Consider the following 20,027-nt stretch of genomic DNA (forward strand, 5'->3'; position numbering starts at 1 on the left):
GCCATCACCCCCAACTGGGCGTTCCCCCCCCCCCCCCACCCTGTGAACCCTCCAGATCCTCTGACCCTGCCCTCTATCGTGCCAATAGATTCGTAAGTGCATTGATTGATTTATTGGTCGTTAGTGCAAAACGGGTTCCTCTTTTTCTCCCTGGAGTTCTGTATTTCAATAAGCATGTCACTATGGATTCCAGCAGGTCTGAGTGTCTGGCAAATTGTAATCCTGGTGGGGGATATGGTAAGGCTGGAAACACTTCCAGTGGTGTTTGCTAGACATACAGTCCTTTTAGCCCACCTGCATGTGAGCCATCGGGCTCAGGCAAGAGTTACTCAAATCACGTGCCTCTTGGAACATGCCTGAAGTACACTTCCTAGCTTCTTCCTACATGAAGACACCTAATTCCGTCTGCTCTACTCTTACTTTTGGATTCCTGTTTATTAAACAAGTTGAGGGCCTAGGCGGCAGCACACCTAATAAAACACACACATTACAATGCACAAGGACCCAGGTTCAAGCTCCTGGTCCCCATTCGTAGGGAGAAAGTTTCACGAATGGTGAAGGTAGTCTCTCTCTCTCTCTCTCTTCCCCCTCTCCTCTCTCAAATTCTGTTGCTATACAATAATAAATAAAAATATTTTTTTAGGGAGTTGGGCGGTAGCGCAGCGGGTTAAGCGCACGTGGCGCAAAGCACAAGGACCAGTCTAAGGATCCCGGTTCGAGCCCCCGGCTCCCCACCTGTAGGGGAGTCGCTTCACAGGCGGTGAAGCAGGTCTGCAGGTGTCTGTCTTTCTCTCCCCGTCTCTGTCTTCCCCTCCTCTCTCTATTTCTCTCTGTCCTATCCAACAACGACAACAACAATAAAAAACAAGGACAACAAAAGGGAAAATAAATAAAAATTAAAATATATATATATATTTTTAAAAAAATAGACACAAAGTAGTAACAGGACATGAAATTACTAGGAATAAAACACTGGTAATTTTGAAACTTTTCCCCTTCTGTTACCTAGTTACTCCCGAGGACACAGAAGTTGACAGTATCAGATGATGAAATTACTAGGAATAAAACACTGGTAATTTTGAAACTTTTCCCCTTCTGTTACCTAGTTACTCCCGAGGACACAGAAGTTGACAGTATCAGATGATGAAAGTGGGCTGAGGTTTGCCTCAAGTACACAAATACCATATTGGAAGAGTGCAAATGAGCAGGCATGACCTTAGCAAACACCTAAATATGTCAGGGGACTTGCCTTCTCCTCCTCCTCTTCCTCTTCCTCCTCCCCTTCCCCCTCTCTCTCCCCCTCCCCCTCCTCCTTCTCCACCTTCTTTTGTAGAGACAGATTGGTAGAGAGAGAATGAAGGAGACCACAGCACTGGTTTCCTTTAGTGTAACTTGAACGTGTGTCACACACATGGCAAGTGAACTATCTTGCCAGCTCAAAACCTGTCTTTTCACCATTGCTCAAATACATAGTCTATTTCTCTTTTAAATGAGTATCTCTGTATTCAGTTAGGTTTCACAATGCACTTAACTGTGGAAGCTATCCCATAGTCATATGATAAACAGATAATACAGAGATAGAGTCCATGCCACCACAGTAACTATCGTAACAGGGAAGGAAGATACAATCTGAAGATATTTTAAGGTCATGGACATATCCCACTTGGTAGGAATTTTGGGGTGTCTCTCTCCTTCTCCGGCAGGGTGGCCTCCAGGGGAAAGGTAACGGGTTGATTCTTTCTCGCTCACAACAGGGGTGACACGAAGTAAAAGACACCAGGGGATTCTTAGCGTGAATCTAGAATCTGAGTCCTTCGAATCCCAGAATCCTAGAGTCCGTTTATTAGCAAAGTGGACATGAGTTAAATAGAAAAGCAATGAAGTTAATTATTGTTGAAATGTGACAGAAATTTCAGGTTTCTTAACAGTCAGCATGCCCCTATGGTAGGGGGCTGGTATGACAGGAATTGATGAGATACAAGACAGTTACTCTCCATAACACAAGCAACTTAATTATCCAAAGGTATTTGAGAGAAGCATAGGGGTTAAAACTGTAGGGTGAGACAGAAAGAAGATGGATATCAAAAGGCCAAATAGTTTGGAATTTCTCTTGTCTGGGGTCTGAGGTGTGTGATGAAGTATGTGATAAGGTGTGTTCTTCTGTGATCAGAAGGTGACTTTGAATAAGTGAATCTGTGGCCGTGTGGCCTGCAGTTAATGGAGGGAAGTACTGGGGTATCTGTGGGCCTGAGAGTCAAGAAGGAAAGAACCGAGTCTGAGTTTCCCCCCTTATGCTCACCTCGGTTGAGAGAGACTTACCAAGAGGTTATCTTCTCAGACCTCCATCCAAAGATGGGGGTAGTTCTCCCTAAGCTCTGTCAGGCTTACACATGTTACTAACATAGGAAGTCTGTCTTGCCATGTGCACACCTCAGTGGTGAGTCCCAACACCATATGGGAGGGGCTATGGTGCAGGAGGAAGCTTCCTTATTATGATATCTCCCTCTTCCTCTCATTTCTCCTCCTCCAAGATTTATCCCTGGGGGCTGGTTGGTGGCACACCTGGTTGAGCGCACATGTTACAATGCACAAGGACCCAGGTTCAAGCCCCCAGTCCCCACCTGTAGGGGGAAAAGCTTTGCGAGTGGTGAAGCAGTGTTGCAGGGGTCTCTCTGTCATCCCCTTCCTTCTTGATTTCTGACTGTCTCTATCCAAAGATAATAATAATAAAAAAATGTATCTCAAATTTCCCTCAAGAGCTAGGAGCCAAATGACTAGAGTTATTAGATGTAAATAAAAATATTTAGATTTAAAATATTTATCTTAAAATATGACTATAAAATATTATATTACTAACTGATAGAGGCATGGTTTGTGTTTGTGGTTTGGGGTGGGGGGAAGGCAAGTTTAAGGATATTTTTGCCTCACAATCACCAAGAAAGGAACATTCTTCTGCACCTGTCTTGCCCCTCATTTCTTTTTTTTTTAATTTTTTAAAATATTTATTTATTTATTTTTCTTTTGTGTTACCCTTGTTAACATTGTTGTGGTTATTGATGTCGTTGTTGTTGGATAGGACAGAGAGAAATGGAGAGAGGAGGGGAAGACAGAGAAGGAGAAAGACAGACACCTGCAGACCTGCTTCACCGCCTGTGAAGTGACCCCCTGCAGGTGGGGAGCTGGGGGTTCGAACTGGGATCCTTCCGCTGATCTCTCTCCCTCTCTCTGTCTCTCCCTCTCTCTCTCCTTCCCTCTCTCTCTCTCACTTTGTGCCACATGCGCTTAACCCACTGTGCCGCCGCCAAACTCCTCTCACCCCTCATTTCTACCTCCAATCTCTACAGTATAATAATATTGCGGGGCATTCTCATTCAAGAAGACTCCCATTTATGAGACGCTCAAGCTTTCTGTCCAATTTCCATGCTAATTAATGACAACTGAGAGGTCTGGCAGAATGGTTACGCAAACAGCCTGTCATGCTTGAGGGTCCATCGTCCCAGGTTCAGTCCCCAGCACCACTGTAAGGCAGAGCTGAGCCAAGCTCTGTCCTCTCCCTCTCTGTATCTTTCCCACTATATCTCTCTCTCCTGCTCCCCCTCATTAAAATAAAATATTAAAAAATGACATTTCAACCACAACAAATAATATCTGGAATGGTCTGGGAATTGACAAAGTGAGAAAGCTTTGGCTTAGCGAGTATGACTTTCTGAGTTTGACTCCAGAACCACAAGTCACGGTGCTGCTCTGGCCTCTCTCCCTCTTTTTTCTGCCTTTGCCTCATGAGATAAAGTAATAAAACTTACAATACAAATAACATTCAACATTTTACCCAGTTTGGTCAGCTGGGTAGAGGCTCACAGTCACTTAAAGATAGCTAAGTGGATGGCATCTGAGATGTTTAACCAAGCTGTATGTCTCCCCTTCCAGTCTGGGGCTGCTCCGTCTCTCTCTCCCTCTCCCTCTCCCTCTCCCTCTCCCTCTCCCTCTCCCTCTCCCTCTCCCTCTCCCTCTCCCTCTCCCTCTCCCTCTCCCTCTCCCTCTCCCTCTCCCTCTCCCTCTCCCTCTCTCTCTCTCTCTCTCTCTCTTCTCTCTCTCGTGAGACTATGTGTAAGCTTGATAGAGCTTAGGGATAACTCCCCCATCCTTGGTGAGGTCTGGGAAAGACACCCCCTTGTTAGCCTCTCTCACCGAGATGATCGAAGGGGAAAAACAGTCTCTCAACTCAGTTCTCCCTTTTCAGACTCTCAAGCCCACAGAGATCTCACTGCCTTTCCCCACTAACTGTAGGCCACATGGCTTCCTGCTTTAAGGTTCATTTACTCAAAGTTCACTTCACCTTCTGATCACAGAGGAGAACACACCTTATCACATACTCCATCATATACTTCAAACCCCAGACAAGAGAAATTTCAAACTCTATGGCCTTTGATATCCATCAAGCTTTATCTTCTCTCTGTCTTACCCTACTGGTTTAACCCCTATGTTTCTCTCAAATACCTTTGGATAATTAAGTTGCTTGCATCATGGAGAATAATTGTCTTGACCTTTATGTATCTCATCAATTCCTGTCATACCAGCCCCCTACCATAGGGGCAAGCTTTAAGAAACCTGTAATTCTGACATATTTGGAAACTGTTCTTTGTCTCTTGAACGAGCAAGGGAGAACCAGTCGTTTACCTTCCTGGCTGATAGCTAACCCACATGAGCTCTAGCTCTCTCTCTCTCTCTCTCTTTCTCCTTTCCAACACTGACTTCTTTCTCCCTTGCGGTCAGCCACCAGGTGCGAGTCCCACAGAAAGTCTTTTTGACTTGGGTGAATCTCATAACCACACTACTTCTTGCACTCTCATTCTCCAGACTACTGAACAAGCTGAGCTTTCCAAATCTGGTGTGCCTTGTGTCTTTTTATGTATTTACTTTAGAACATGCTGGGTGGTTTTTGTTGTTGTTTCTACTTGGAAGATTGGTCTCTCCATACTCCATCCCAGTCCCTCACTTTCTCCTGACCTTCAACCTATCAACCTATTCTTGTAACCCCTCTCTATATATTTGGCAGAAGCATCCGACTGAAGCCCTTGCTGTGAATAAACACAACACAATGCTTCTTCTTCTTTTTATTTATTTATTTTTTAAATGTTTATTTATTCCCTTTTGTTGACCGTGTTGTTTTATTGTTGTAGTTATTATTGTTGTCATTGTTGTTGGATAGGACAGAGAGAAACCGAGAGAGGAGGGGAAGATAGAGAGGGGGAGAGAAAGACAACTGCAGACTTGCTTCACCGCCTGTGAAGCGACTCCCCTGCAGGTGGGGAGCCGGGGCTCGAACTGGGATCCTTACACCGGTCCTTGCGCTTTGCGCCACTTGAGTTTAACCCTCTGCACTACTTCCCAATTCCTGCTTCTTCTTTTCAAAAAGATTTTATTTATTTATTTATTTATGAGAAAGATATGAGGAGAGAAAGAACCAGATATCACTCTGGCACATGTGCTGCCGGGGATTGAACTTGGGACCTCATGCTCGAGAATCCAGCACTCCGTCTATTGTGCTGCCTCCCGGACCACTGCAGTACTTCTTCTTTACCAGAGGGTGTTCATTTATTTCAAACTATTTCCAGAGAGTCTTTAAACAAATAAAGTTGGAATTTCCTTAGGATCCAACACTACCACCTTGATCCAAAGGACATTGAAATATTAATTAGGAGGGACATATGCACACCTGTGTTCATAGCTGCATTATTCACAATAGCCAGAGTGGAAGCAGCCTAAATGCCCATCAACAGATGACTGGCTGAAGTTTTTTTTTAATTTAATTTTTTTTTTTTTTATTCTTGTTGTAGTTGTTATTGATGCCATAGTTGTTAGACAGGACCGAGAGAAATGGAGACAGGAGGGCACACAGAGAGGGGGAGAGAAAGAGAGACACCTGCAGGCCCACTTCACCACCTGTGAAGTGACTCCCCTGCAGGTGGGGAGCTGGGGGCTCGAACCAGGATCCTTACGTGGGTCCTTGCGTTTTACACCACGTGTGCTTAACCTGCTGCGCTACCCCGGCTCCCTGGCTGAAGAAGTTATGGGATGTGTATTCCATAGAATACTGCTCTCTGATTGAAAACATGATATTGTGTCATTTGGGACAAAATGGATGGAACTGGAGGTGATTTGTGCTTAGTGAAATAAATAAAAAGATGAAAGACTACTACCAGATGGTTTCACTCATATGTAGAATCTATAGAACTGATACATGTGAACTTGAAACAAAAAACATAAGCATACTGTAAGACTTGTGAAAACTGTAGTGGTTATGTTTGGGAGGTGGGAGCATGGGGCACAGAACTTCGATGGTGGGTGTAGTGTGGAGCTAGACACTGTAATCGTACTATCTTGTAACCTACTGTTAATCACAAATTTAAAAAAAAAGAAAAAAAACCTATTTCCAGAGCTAGAGATTACAACAGGCACAATAGTCTCAGTGCCCAGGCCCTCAGTACTTTTAGGAGCCCAGGAAAGTGTTTAATTTCATTTAAAATCAGAAGGAGGGGCCAGATGGTGGCACACCTGGCTGAGCGTGAATGTTACAATGTGCAAGGACCCAGGTTCAAGTCCCCTGTCCCCATCTGCATGGGGAAAACTTCATGAATGGTGAAGCAGTTCTGCGGGTGTCTCTTTGTCTCCCTCCCTCTCTCAACCTCTCCCCTTTCCTCTCAATTTCTGGCTGTCTCTAGCTAATAAATAAAGATAATAAAAAATCAATTTAACAAAAAAAAAATCAAAAGGGAAAAATGAACCACTAAGTCAAAGAAAAATGCTTTAGTATGTAGTATTGTTTGCTTTGATATCAAGATTTGTAAAATGTAATCTAAACGCGTATGTATAAATGAAAACACAGAGACTCACACACATTTCTTTCTGAACGGAAGGAGGTAATTATGAAAGCAAGACACCTCAGTCCATGAAAGTCATCTTACAGCTTTGGATAGACAGGTTTTCTTTTTGATATTCAAAGTAATGTTGATTTTGATTAATAATTTATAAGCATTTTCATTTGGGGGAAAGCAAGATAAAAAAAATAACATCCAAATTTGAAGAGCACTTAGCTCAGACTAAGTACAACTGGTGATCATAACCTTCTTTTTTGTTTTTCAGTTTGGAGACTGGAGAAGAGCAGCAGTATCTCACCTCAAGTTATATTAACATCTCCACTGATTCCTTACAAGGAGGCAAGAAGTATTTGGTGTGGGTGCAGGCTGCAAATGTACTGGGGACAGAGATGTCAAAGCCACTGCAAGTCGACCTGGATGACATAGGTAAGGAGATGCTATAATGATGACTCTCCCACATCCACACCAATACTTTGCTACAGAAGCCTTTTCTAATTCTCACTTAAATAAAGTGGTATCTCATTGTTGCCTTTATTTGCATTGCTCTGATAAACCCCCACATCTACAGTCATCCAATTTTTCACAAAGAGAGCCAAAATATTAAGTGGAGAGAGGAGAGTCTCTTCAACAAATGTTATTGAGAAAATTTGGTTGAAACACCTAAGAGTGGATTTGGACCACTGCCTATCACCACACACACAATTCAACCCCAAATGAATCAAATATTTGGATATTAGACCAGAAACCACCCAATATTTCAAGCAAAATATTGGCAGAACTCTTTTCAATGTAAGCTTTAGAAACATCCTCAATGACTCAAGTCTGACAGCAAGGGAAGCAAAAGCAAAAATAAGCCAATGGGACTCTATCAGACTGAAAAAATGCTGAGCAAGAGAACAATCATCAAAATAAAGAACCTCCCTACAGCATAGGAGACGGTCTTTATATGTCATGTGCTAGCCGAAGAGCTAATGATCAAACTACCTAAAGAACTCAACAAACTCAGCATTAAAATCATCATCATCATCATCATCATCATCATCATCATCTGAGCCAGTGAAATAGACCACTTGGGTGGCATGTTGCTTTAATATGTGCTCAGTGTTATTGTGTCCCTCCCCTCCCCTCCCCTCCCCTCCCCTCCCCTCCCCTCCCCTCCCCTCCCCTCCCCTCCCTTCCTCTCCTCTCCTCTCCTCTCCTCTCCTCTCCTCTCCTCTCCTCTCCTCTCCTCTCCTCTCCTCTCTCTCTGCCTTGCTGCCTCTTTCCCTATCAAAACAAAACAAGACAAAAGAAAAAAATTAAAAATTGGGAGGACACAGACAGAATCTTCATCAAACAAGAGATCCAAGGGGCCAATAGACACATAAAAAAAATGCTCAAAGTCACTGATTATCAGAGAAATGCAAATATGACTTTTCACAATGTAAGTAATGGAATTTATTTTTTTAGCTTGTTGTTTCTCTCTCTCTCCTTGCTCTCTTCTCATTATCCCCAAAATGGACACTTAGAAACTCAGGTTGAAAAGCAAAGTTTAGGGAGTTGGTCAGTAGCGCAGTGAGTTAAGCACACGTGGTGCCAAATGCAAAGACCAGCATAAGGATCCTGGTTCGAGCCCCTGGCTCCCCACCTGCAGGGGAGTTGCTTCACAAGTGGTGAAGCATGTCTGCAGGTGTCTATCTTTCTCTCCCCCTGTCTTCCCCTCCTCTCTCCATTTCTCTCTGTCCTAACAATGATGACATCAATCACAACACCAATAATAACTACAACAACAGTAAAAAACAAGGTCAACAAAAGGGAATATATATATAATGAGACGATGTAAGGTAGATAAATGAACTGGTTCATGAAGCTGAGGATGGAAGACTCTCTAGAGAGCAATCTCCATCTAACAGCTGCAGGATTGGGCTTTAATTAAATTAGGAAGGCCGCTGAAAGGCAGGCTAATAATACAATAACGCAGTACCAGAATAGTGTGTGAGAGAAATATCTGGACTTCTCTTGTAGAAAGATATATTCCAACACAGAAAATGTAGCAGCCATTTTCAACACTAATTCTCCTCACTGAATAATCATGGACAAGTACATGTTCTTGGAAAGATACCAAACAACTGGAATCTGGGTCTTTATTTCAATGCGAGTGGAGAGTTTAGAATTTATGATGGATTTCACACATTTTAAATATATAAGATCTGATGGGAATGCTTGAAAACCTATGAATGAGCCTATAAATATTCATGTTATGCCATAAATTACATATTTAAGTACATATTTTATGGAATGTTGATGTGGGAAAAAACAAGCACGAGTTCATTTCAAACTTTAGAACGCTGGGGGCACTGCTCTGTAACACTTCTTGTTCAGTCTGACATCTGTGCTTTCTGCCTTTCTCATAAGATTCCACAGGCTTGTTTCTTTCTCATATATATGTATATACTTAATTTTAATTGTTCTAGTTTCTTTGTAAAAAGATCTCAGATGCTTGTTTGTGCTAGGTTATCAACAGCAGGGCGAACTTGAGAGGCAGGTGATAAGGGAGGGGGTGATTTACAGCCTTCAGGGTCAAGTTTAAGTGATCCCAAACCCATGGAGATCTACTTCCTTCTTCTTCTAGCGTTTGCCCTTCTTCCATAGTCAGTTAAATGGCTTTGAAAGTGACTGGGATCCATGTGGATTCAGTCGGCTAGGAAGGATCGTCAGTTTCCCCAATGAATGGGTACTCACGGGATGCACCACGAGAAGGTCAATCCAATGCACCCCATTTACTTCCTTGATGCTAGAAATCTCTGAATACTGACTTTTTTTTTTTTTTTTTTACAAGAAGTTTGTACTAGCAAAAGAAAATCTACTCTGGGATTCAGGTAATAAAAGTTCAAAAGTTTAATCAAAGTTCAAATCTGCTATGGGAAGTTTCACAGGAGATACAATGTACTTACATGCATAAGGTCTCAAGCCTGATACATTAAGCTCTTTAATTAGCATAATCCTGTTGTTACTACTTCCACTACTCTTGTGATAGCCTGAGGGTTTATAGGACTGTTCTAAAGAAAAAGAGAGAGAGAGAGAATATTTCTAATTCTGATATTCTTTTAAAATTTTTATTATATTTTTATTATTTATTTACTAGATAGATAGCTAGAAGTTGAGAGGAAGGGGGAGGTAGATAGAGAGAGAAACGCAGCACTGCTTCACCACTTGTGAAGCTTTCCCCCTGCAGGTGGGGACTGGGGGCTCAAACCCCTGTCCTTGCATATTGTAACACATATGCTCAACCAGGAGTTCCACCACCCAGCCCCCTTATACTCTCTATTAATAATATTTCTATACATGTAATTGTAGATAACAGTCACCGATGCTAAAACAATAGTTTTTCCAGTGATTACTTTCTGAACTTGGAAAAATGCAAAAACAAACAACTAATTCATAGAGAATACTAAGCTATCACAATTAAAACACACATAAGCCTCTTAAGTTTTTTTGTTGAAAAGCATCTAGCAGAAATGTAGGTTTTCATTGTTCTATCATGCATGCTTGTAAGAGAAATGAAAAGTGCCAATGATACTGTTATATTAAAATAGAACAAAGTTAAAGTATTCGCACAGTTGAGAATTCTAGCTATTCTAGTTATACTATTTCTCCCAGCACAACCAAAAAAAAAAAAAGTAATATAACCTGTCAGAACTTCAATACCTTTTTGAAGATACTTATCATAGAAAACAACAATCATTGCTAAATTCATAACCCTATGGATTTTCTTTAAATTATAGCTTTCAATTGCAGACTAATTTTACTGGAGAATAAAGCAAATTGGCAACCAGTATTTACTCATTCATTTCTCTGTGACAAATAATAATAATAATAATAATAATAATAATAATAATAATAATAATAATGTGATTGTAAAAGGTCTTAGTAAATATCTTAGCAAATCAAATTCTCTGGACTAAATTAGGAAGCAAAACATGATTTTCTCCTAATAATACAAGATAGTAAGAAAAGGCATCTCTCTCTCTCTCTCTCTCTGTCTTTTACACTTCTCTACTAGTACAGAATCTGAAATTTCATTAGCTAGAGAGATATATGAGAGAAGAACAAGACCATTTCACTACAAGAAATGCATGATGGGGAGTCGGGCGGTAGTGCATCCGGTTAAGCGCAGGAGGCGCAAAGCGCAAGGACTGGCGTAAGGATCCTGGTTCGAGCCCCTGGCTCCCCACCTGCAGGGGAATCACTTCACAGGTGGTGAAGCAGGTCTACAGGTGTCTCTCTTTCTCTCCCCCTCTCTGTCTTCTTCCCCTCCTCTTTCCATTTTTTTCTGTCCTATCCAACAAGGATGACATCAATAATAAGAATAGTAACTACAACACTAAAACAACAAGGGCAACAAAAGGGAATAAATAAGTAAATAAATATTTAAAAAAGAAATGCATAATGGATTGAATACAATTTTTTTTAATAAGATGAATTTTCTCCTACATAATGGATTGGAAGCCAAGAAAAACTCATTCGTTGTAAAGTAGGATCATAAAATTGTTTTGGTACTTTTTGAGTTTTAACATGTTTATAGATTGACAAAAAGATAATGATTTTTTTCCCCTAAGGGAGTTTTTAACTGATAGGATTTGGGTTTTCGTTTGTCTCTAGTGATACCTTCTGCAACCATCATTTCCAAGATTGAAGATTTAAATACGACCATGCCCAGGACCGAAGTTCATTGGAGCAGTCGATCAACAATTAAAAACATCTCTTGCGAAGTGAGACACAGAAATACAGCAAATGAAACTTGGAATGTAAGCTAATTTACACTGTTGTTTAGCAAGGAGGTGAAGGAATAGATAACTGGTGATGACCACTGTGGACTTACAATGGTCTGACTTACATGCTTTCATCTAGTAGTTTGTGTACTCATCAAACCATCCTAGTATTTACTTATTTGTTTGTTTTTTGAGAAAGAGAACGAGAGCTGAATCACTCTAGCATGTGCAATACTGACGATCAAGCTGGAGCCCTCATGCAAGTTCTGTGCTCCCCCGCCAATGATCCACTCTGGTTTTAATACTTACCAAATGCTTCCAGACTGAAACCTAGTTCCTGAAAATGACCTCTTACTTGCTGTAACTTACTAACTAGGCAAATATCCCACTAAGAAGAAATCCATTAAGAGAGACACAGAGTGGGGCCAGGTGGTGACAGCACACCTGATTGGGCACATGTGTTACAATGCGTAAGGACCTGGGTTCAAGCCCCCAGTTCCCACCTTTAAGGGGAAAGCTTCACGAGTGGTGAAGCAGTGTTGGAGGTATCTCTCTCCCTCTCAAACACCCGCTTCCCTCTTGATTTCTGGCTGTCTCTATCTAATAAATAAATAAAGAGAATAGCTTCTGATTACCAAGCCCTGGGCAATGAGATGACTTGCATCTTACAGAAACAACTCTGTTAACATTGCTGTAAGATTCTATTTTGAAATTCAGACTCTAAACTCTCTCTCTTTTCTTGAAGATACCTCATCTATTTATAAACATAATGACAGGAGACCGATGGGGAAATAGCAATTCCCTTCCAGGAGTAGCTAAGATGAAGCACATTGCCTTTGAAAAGCAAGTGTCTGGCATCAATAAAATTTCTCCTGGATGAGAAATTCTACTCATGTATCACAACTGTACTGTGAATCATTAGCTTCTCAATAAAATTATAAAAAAAAATATCTCCTGGGGCGTCCGGTAGCAGCACAGTGGGTTAAGCGCACGTGGCTCAAAGCACAAGGACCGGCATAAGGATCCTGGTGTGAGCCCCCAGCTCCTCACCTGCAGGGGAATCGCTTCACAGGTGGTGAAGCAGGTCTGCAGGTGTCTCTCTTTCTCTCCCCCTCTCTGTTGTCTCCTCCTCTCTCCATTTCTCTCTGTCCTATCCAACAATAACGACATCAATAACTACAACAATAAAACAACAAGGGCAACAAAAGGGAAAATAAATAAATAAAAACATTAAAAAATATATATCTCCTGGATCGTAGGAGACCTCAAAGGGTACCAATCATACTTACTGAGACATAACAGTAGATCCCAAGGTGCTGGTAGCCAACTTGGGAACATAGAATGGCATCTTTCAAGAGGACATGACATCTTCCAAACAGATATTTTCATGAATCTTACATTTCCTTTTCAAAACTACTACTTATTTATTATTGGAGAGAAACAGAGAGAAATTGACAGGAGAGGGGGAGATGGAGAGACAGAGAGATACCTGCAGCCCTGCTTCACCACTTGTGAAACTTTTCCCCTGCAGGTGGAGACCAGGGGCTTGAACTTGGGTCCTTGTACATTGTAATGTGAGCACTTAACCAGCTGTACCATGGCCTGGCCTCCTTGAATCTTATATTTTTATTGTGTTGCAAGTTTTAAAGACTTTTAAAAAATATTTTCATTTATTTATTTATTATTGGATAGAGACAGAGAGAAAAAGAGAGGGGAGACATGTATAGGGAGGCAGAGAGACATGTGCAGCCCTGCTTCAGCACTCATGAAGCTTTCCACCTGCAGGTGGGGACCAGGGGCTTTAACCTGGGTCCCTGTGCACTGTAATGTGAGCATTTAACCAGGTGTGCCACTACCTGGCCCCAGGTTTTAAAGATTTATGCTTAGATCAAGTTTGCATAGAATGAGATTGACACTTTGAGTTTTTTCCTGTAAATTAATCTAGGTCGTTTTAACTTTCTCTTTCATGCAGAGTTCTGTCTTTTCTTTTCCCAGTTGCTGCACAAATGTATTTTTTTTAAATATTTATTTTATTTATTTATTTATTCCCTTTTGTTGCCCTTGTTGTTTTATTGTTGTAGTTATTATTGTTGTTGTCGTCGTTGTTGGACAGGACAGAGAGAAATGGAGAGAGGAGGGGAAGACAGAGAGGAGGAGAGAAAGATAGACACCTGCAGACCTGCTTCACTGCCTGTGAAGCGACTCCCCTGCAGGTGGGGAGCCGGGGTTCGAACCAGGATCCTTATGCCGGTCCTTGTGCTTTGCGCCACCTGCGCTTAACCCGCTGCGCTACAGCCCGACTCCCACAAATGTATTTTTTTAATTACCACCATGGTTATCACTGGGGCTGGTTGCCTCCATGTCAAATCCACCATTCCTGGTGACCATTTTTATGCCCCCCTTTTTTGTATAGGGATAGAGGAAAGTTGAGAGGGGAAAGGAAGATAGAAAGGGAGAGGAAAAGAGAGATAACCTGCAGCACGGCTCCCTGCAGCCACCGAGCCCCAGCGAAGGAAGGAGATAGGTAAGTCAAATAAAAAGGGCACATCTCCAAACTAGCAACAAGTAGCACATCTGTGTAGCACATCTGGGTGCTACCAGCACCTGGAATGAGTTGTACAGAGAAGGCCAACCCATGGGAGCGAGCAGCTGAGGACACAAACAGCTCGACTACCCCTTGTGAGGCCTCCTCACTGCAGGTGGAGAGCGGAGGCTTGAACCTGGCCCTCAAGCCCTGTAATGTGTGCTTTCTGCTGCCGTGTCACAACCCAGCCCCCACAGATGCATCTCTGGGCATGCTTCATGTTTGTTTGTCGTGAAATCATGCTTCAGTTTTCTTAATAAATCCATTTACTATATAACATGCTGAAAGTTTCATGTAAATGCATTGGTTTATCTATCCCATTTAAACCATTTTATTTGGGGATTTTGTTTTATATTTTATTTCATCTTCTTTTCTTTTATTTATTTTTCTTTTTAAAAAATTTAGATAAAGATAGGAAGCTGGAGAGTCTGAGAGAGAGAGGGAAGGAGGGGGAGAGAGAGAGAGAATTAGCAGTACAGAAGCATCCTTCAATAGGGTGGGAGCCTGATTAGAACCTGGTTCCCTCTCAAAGCAAAGCAGCAAACAATACAAATGACTTCTGTCACCAGGCCCATTGTTGACATTTACAACACAGGTGGTAGTGCCTGAGAAAAATCACTTGCAAGTTTATATTCAGCTCTTTCCATGCTCATCTCCTACTGGATTTTCATACTTCAACAGCCTTTGATATTGTGTTTTCATAGATATAGGCAATAGGGGGCTGGGCTGTGGCTCACCTGGTTAAGAGCACATAAGTACTGAGCACAAGGAGCTGCAAAAGGATCTGGGTTTGAGAGCCCCCTGAACCCCACCTGCAGTGCGTTCATTTCACAAATGGAAAAGTAAGTCTGCAGGTGTCTATATTTCTCTCTCTCTCTCTCTCTATCTCCCCGACTTCTTTCAATTTCTCTCTTTCCTATCCAATTAAAAAAAAAAAACGGCTGCCAGGAGCAGTGGATTCGTAGTACTAGCACTGAGCCCCGATGATAACCCTGGAGGCAGAGAGAGAGAGAGAAAGAGAGAGAGAGAGAGAGAGAGAGTATAGGTAGAGGCAACAGAGACCAAGTTAACAGCTCAGCTTATAAGTCATCATTATCAGGTAATATTTCATCACTCAATTATTTAATTATTGATCCAAGTGCAAAGAGAGAGAGAGAGAGAGGATGAAGAGAGTGATTCAAACTATTATTATCTAGCACTAGCTGTTCATCTGACACCTCATTATGATAAGCTATTCTAAAAGCAAGAATATATTGCACTCTGGCCTTTCCTGAAGTTTAAAAGTTGGAAATAGTTGTCAGAAACAAAGCAATGCGTACTTACTTCACTTTTAAGGTTATACAAAATACATTTTATCATTGATGGCCATGATTATTTTAGAGTACTTTAGTCCTCTTTGCCTTTCCAGTCTGTGTCAAAATGCCTAGGACACAATGATATTTCTGCCAAATGTAGTAGTTACTTGTTTAAAGCCAAATGTGTCATTTCATTGTGGTTATTGATCCATTTTAGGTTAAAGAATTTGCCACCAATTTGACATACATGCAGCGGTCAGAATTCCACTTAGAATCCAACAATACATATGTGTTTCAAGTGAGGTGTCAAGAAACAGGTAGAAGGTACTGGCAACCCTGGAGTCCAGCCTTGTATCACAAAACTCTTGAAAGTGGTGAGTGAATCTGCATAATCTCTTCAGTTCCCTTTTGACATGTGTCTCTCTTAGATGTATCTGTATATGTTCCCTCCTTTGCCCGGCTAGTGTGGGGGTGCCTCTTCCCGGGTACGTACTCTCTGGGTTAGAGAGGATGCGACTGGAGCCAGCCTGGGCTGCTACTCACTCAGCAACTCGAGGGAGATGATTCATGAACCAAGTTTGTGGTGGCAGCAAGGCAATGCAACTCTCTATTGGTCAGAGAGCCAAGGCTTTTTAAAGGGCAGACTCAGAAGTCAGAAATGGCTAGGAAAGGGGCGGAGAAAGGCAAAAGGGGCTGGAAAGGTGGAAACTACCTTAGCAACTGTTTTGAGGGTTTTAACTGGTAGGATTAATATTACCCTGCAGGCAGGGTGGGTCTTGAGGGTAGAAAGAAGACAGTTCAAAGGAATGGAATGGGTGGGGATCTTTCAGACAAAACAATGATTATGCAGATAATAAGGGAGCAGGCCAAAGTATCAGGAATGCAGGGTGCTTTGTGAGCCCTGCCGAGCTCAACCACATCCTCACAATTTCCCAACCTGTCCCCCTTTCTTTTTATCTAATGGCCATAGTATCAGGAATGCAGGGTGTTTTGTGAGGCAGGGAGTCTGATAAGATGGGGCACACCTTTAGGGTTACTCCTGTCCCTTCTTGCTCAACCTCTCGGTAGAGAGAGAGACCTACAGGATAGACACACTCCTCAGGTCAAACCCTGCCAGGCTCTACCACATCCTCACAATTTCCTGACACTCCTTAACTTCTATGGAAAATCAATATGCCTCTTCTAGGGCAGGTGGTGACATTTAAATAGCTATTCTGCTTTTGATTGAACAGTTCTCAAGTATTGCCAGGGTATGGATATGGCAATGCACAACCAGTCGAGGTTCTTGTCTGGGGTGTTTACTGGCCAGCCCTGTCCCTAGAGGGTCTTAGTCCAGGGGTTTTGAGCTAGGGGAAGTCTCAAGCAGCAACATTTCTTACAAATGTGAGAGAACAGAATTTAAAACCATGTTCTGAAGATTGTCATTTGTAACATTTGCTTTTGTGAGACACCAGAGCTGCACTCCGTCATACATATGCCCCTACAAGAAGTCCTATGCTTTGCTGGCTACGTCAACTCGCTGAGCATCGGACAAAATGTTGTGAAGAGTTACACTGAGTTCTTCAGGCTAGGTAGATAGCTACCTCAACTGGTACAATGTAGGACTTACATGCTAAGGCTCCCGGTTCAAGCCCCAGCACTGGATGCACCTAAGTGACTCGGAGGTTCTTCTCTCTCTTTCTCTCTCTCCCTCTCCTTCTCTCTGTCATATGCATGCACAACATTATCTAATGTGAAATCAAAAAAAATTGTTTTTAATGTTTAAACTCACTAGAGCTGATAAAATACATTCTAACAGAGATGTGGGACAAACTGTATCATTAATAATGAATGTCCGTAAAGTATAAGGCAATCAGACAGGAAATGTTAAACATTTAAGTATGGGGAGTCGGGCAGTAGCGCAGCGGGTTCAGCGCATGTGGCACAAAGTGCAAGGACTGGCGTAAGGATCCGGGTTCGAGCCCCCAGCTCCCCACCTGCAAGGGAATCGCTTTACAGGCAGTGAAGCAGGTCAGCAGGTGTCTGTCTTTCTCTCCCCCTCTCTGTCTTCCCCTCCTCTCTCCATTTCTCACTGTCCTATCCAACAACGACGACATCAATAACAACAACAATAGTCATTACAAGAACAATAAAAAAGAAAACCAAGGGCAACAAAAGAAAATAAATAAATATCAATTTTTTTTTAATTTAAGTTTGGGATTATAATTCGTTTAATAAAGCTGAGCTCTTTGTTGTGGTTTGCTTGCTTAGTTTCCACAATGGGGTCTGATTCCACTGCTTCCAGCAGATTTTTAAAAAAGTTTTCAATAGAGAGAGGCAAAGGAGGGTAGAGAGAGAGGAGAAGACACCCCAGCACCATCCCGCTCCTCCCAGGACTTTCCCGAAGCCCTGGGCGGTGCTCCTGCAGGGTGCTCACTCCTGGTTCTTCAAGTGTGTCAACGTGCGCATGCTCCGAATGAGAAATTTCACTTCAGGCATTTCCTCGTTCTTAAAGTCACACTACTTAACTTTCTGTGAATTTACACATTCCATTTATTGAAATCTTAAGCTATAAAGTAAACTTTCTTATTATTTATATTTATTTATTTATTTATTTTCCCTTTTCTTGCCCTTGTTTTTTATTGTTGTAGTTATTATTGCTGTTGTTGTTGTCATCATTGTTGGATAGGAGAGAGGAGGGGAAGACAGAGACGGGGAGAGAAAGACAGACACCTGCCGACCTGCTTCACGGCCTGTAAAGCGACTCCCCTGCAGGTGGGGAGCCGGGGCTTGAACCGGGATCCTTACGCCAGTCCTTGTGAAGGCCAGACCTTGAGCTTCGCGCCACGTGTGCTTAACCCACTGCGCTACTGCCCGACTTCCGTAAACTTTACATCTAAGTCAATAATAAGTCATAGCTATTATTTGTTTGTTTGTTTGTTTGTTTATCTGTGTCTGTTCGGCTCTGGCTTGTTGCCCTGTTAAGAGATTGAATTCAGGACCTCGGAACCTCAGGCATGAGAGTCTTTTTTGCATAATCATCATGCTATCTTCTGGATCTCAAAAACATATCTATTACAGTTAGCATAAAAATCCATAAATTTCCTGTTTGAATAATGGTTTTGCAAACAAACTCTCATGCCTGAGGCTCTATAGTCTCAGGTTGAATCCCCCGCACCACCATAAACCAGAGCTGAGCAGTGCTCTGGTTAAAAAAAAAAAAAGAAGAATAGGAATGCTTCCAACAAAAGGGATATGCGGAACTCACTGTTGTTCATAATTAAACCAATAATTTTTTAAAATCCATAATTATCCCACTAACCTGAATGTTTCTGGCATATGTTGGCAGAATATACAGTAGATTTGAATTTTTTTTTTACTTGAATAGTAACGGAACCATCTGTAGAACCTATCTCCGTACCTTTCTTTAAGCTTTAAGTTTTTTTTATTATATTTAATCACAGCACCATCTTAATTACAATATAACATCTTGGAACTTATCTTGTATATGTCTTTAAAGCACTTTAATAGACTTTATAAATACGGATGCCTGCTGAATTAAGCCACAATAGCATACTTGCTGAAAAGTTCTTTTGGCGCCCCCTAGTGCTTAATATTTAGAAGCACATTATTAAGGGAATCATTTGCAGAACCTCAGCATCTTAAAAAAAAAAAAAAAAGCTTTTTTACTTTAAGGATTTTATCTTAAGCTAATATTGTAAAAATTCTTAGGGTTTAAATGATATTTTATTATATATTTAAGCTAATAAGTCAACATTTTTTGGTGAAATCTAAAATCATCTGGAAGGTCATTCAAGTAACTAACACCATTTACGAAGTACTACTCTGAGATGATTTATTCACGGCGTCAGTCATACTTGCTAGTGTAATTTGATGCTATCTTATAAATGAGAAAATGACTTGCTACACTCACTCCTGTGGACACCTGAGCTTTCTTTGACTATTTTTATTTATTTATTATTGGATAGAGACAGAAATTGAGAGGGGAATGAATAGAAAGACACCTGCAGCCATGCTCCGCCACTAGTGAAACTTCCCCTTGCAGGTGGGGACCGGGGAAAAAAAATCACTTAAGCAAAGATACGGGAGTCGGGCGGTAGCACAGCGGGTTAAGCGCAGGTGGCGCAAAGCGCAAGGACCGGCATAAGAATCTATGTTTGAGCCCCCGGTCCTCACCTGCAGGGGAGTCGCTTCACAGGCGGTAAAGCAGGTCTGCGTGTCTTTTTCTCCCCCTCTCTGTTTTCCCCTCCTCTCTCAGTTTCTTTCTGTCCTATCCAACAACAACGACATCAACAACAATAATAACTACAATAAAACAAGGGCAACAAAAGGGAAAAAATAAATGTTAAAAAAAGAAGGAAAGATAAGAGTTAAAAATGAATAACCCTGAATACATGCATCAAAATGTATCATGTTAACTAAAGAGAACCACAAACAACTATTTTGGTACAAATCTCTTTCATGTTAAAGGATACTCAGGAAAGGTATATTAGGGAAAATGCTAATAGGAAAAATTTTT

The 20,027-nt window shown here is 41.7% G+C and overlaps 1 protein-coding gene and 1 long non-coding RNA gene across 2 annotated transcripts in view; one reads left to right on the forward strand and one right to left on the reverse strand.

Annotated features, from left to right (window-relative positions):
• The window catches only part of LOC132542964 (uncharacterized), a 67,344-nt gene that overhangs the window by 42,696 nt on the left and 4,621 nt on the right, over nucleotides 1-20,027 (reverse strand). The window lies entirely within an intron of this gene.
• IL23R (interleukin 23 receptor) overlaps nucleotides 1-20,027 on the forward strand; it is a 77,948-nt gene that overhangs the window by 28,764 nt on the left and 29,157 nt on the right. Inside the window, exons 4-6 of the mRNA XM_007538154.2 lie at nucleotides 7,144-7,304; nucleotides 11,520-11,665; nucleotides 15,726-15,882. Coding sequence (XP_007538216.1) covers nucleotides 7,144-7,304; nucleotides 11,520-11,665; nucleotides 15,726-15,882 — 464 coding nt within the window. The remainder of the gene's footprint in view (nucleotides 1-7,143; nucleotides 7,305-11,519; nucleotides 11,666-15,725; nucleotides 15,883-20,027) is intronic.

The sequence above is a fragment of the Erinaceus europaeus genome, chromosome 13 (assembly GCF_950295315.1).
Source record: "Erinaceus europaeus chromosome 13, mEriEur2.1, whole genome shotgun sequence".
NCBI classification, from domain to species: Eukaryota; Metazoa; Chordata; class Mammalia; order Eulipotyphla; family Erinaceidae; genus Erinaceus; species Erinaceus europaeus.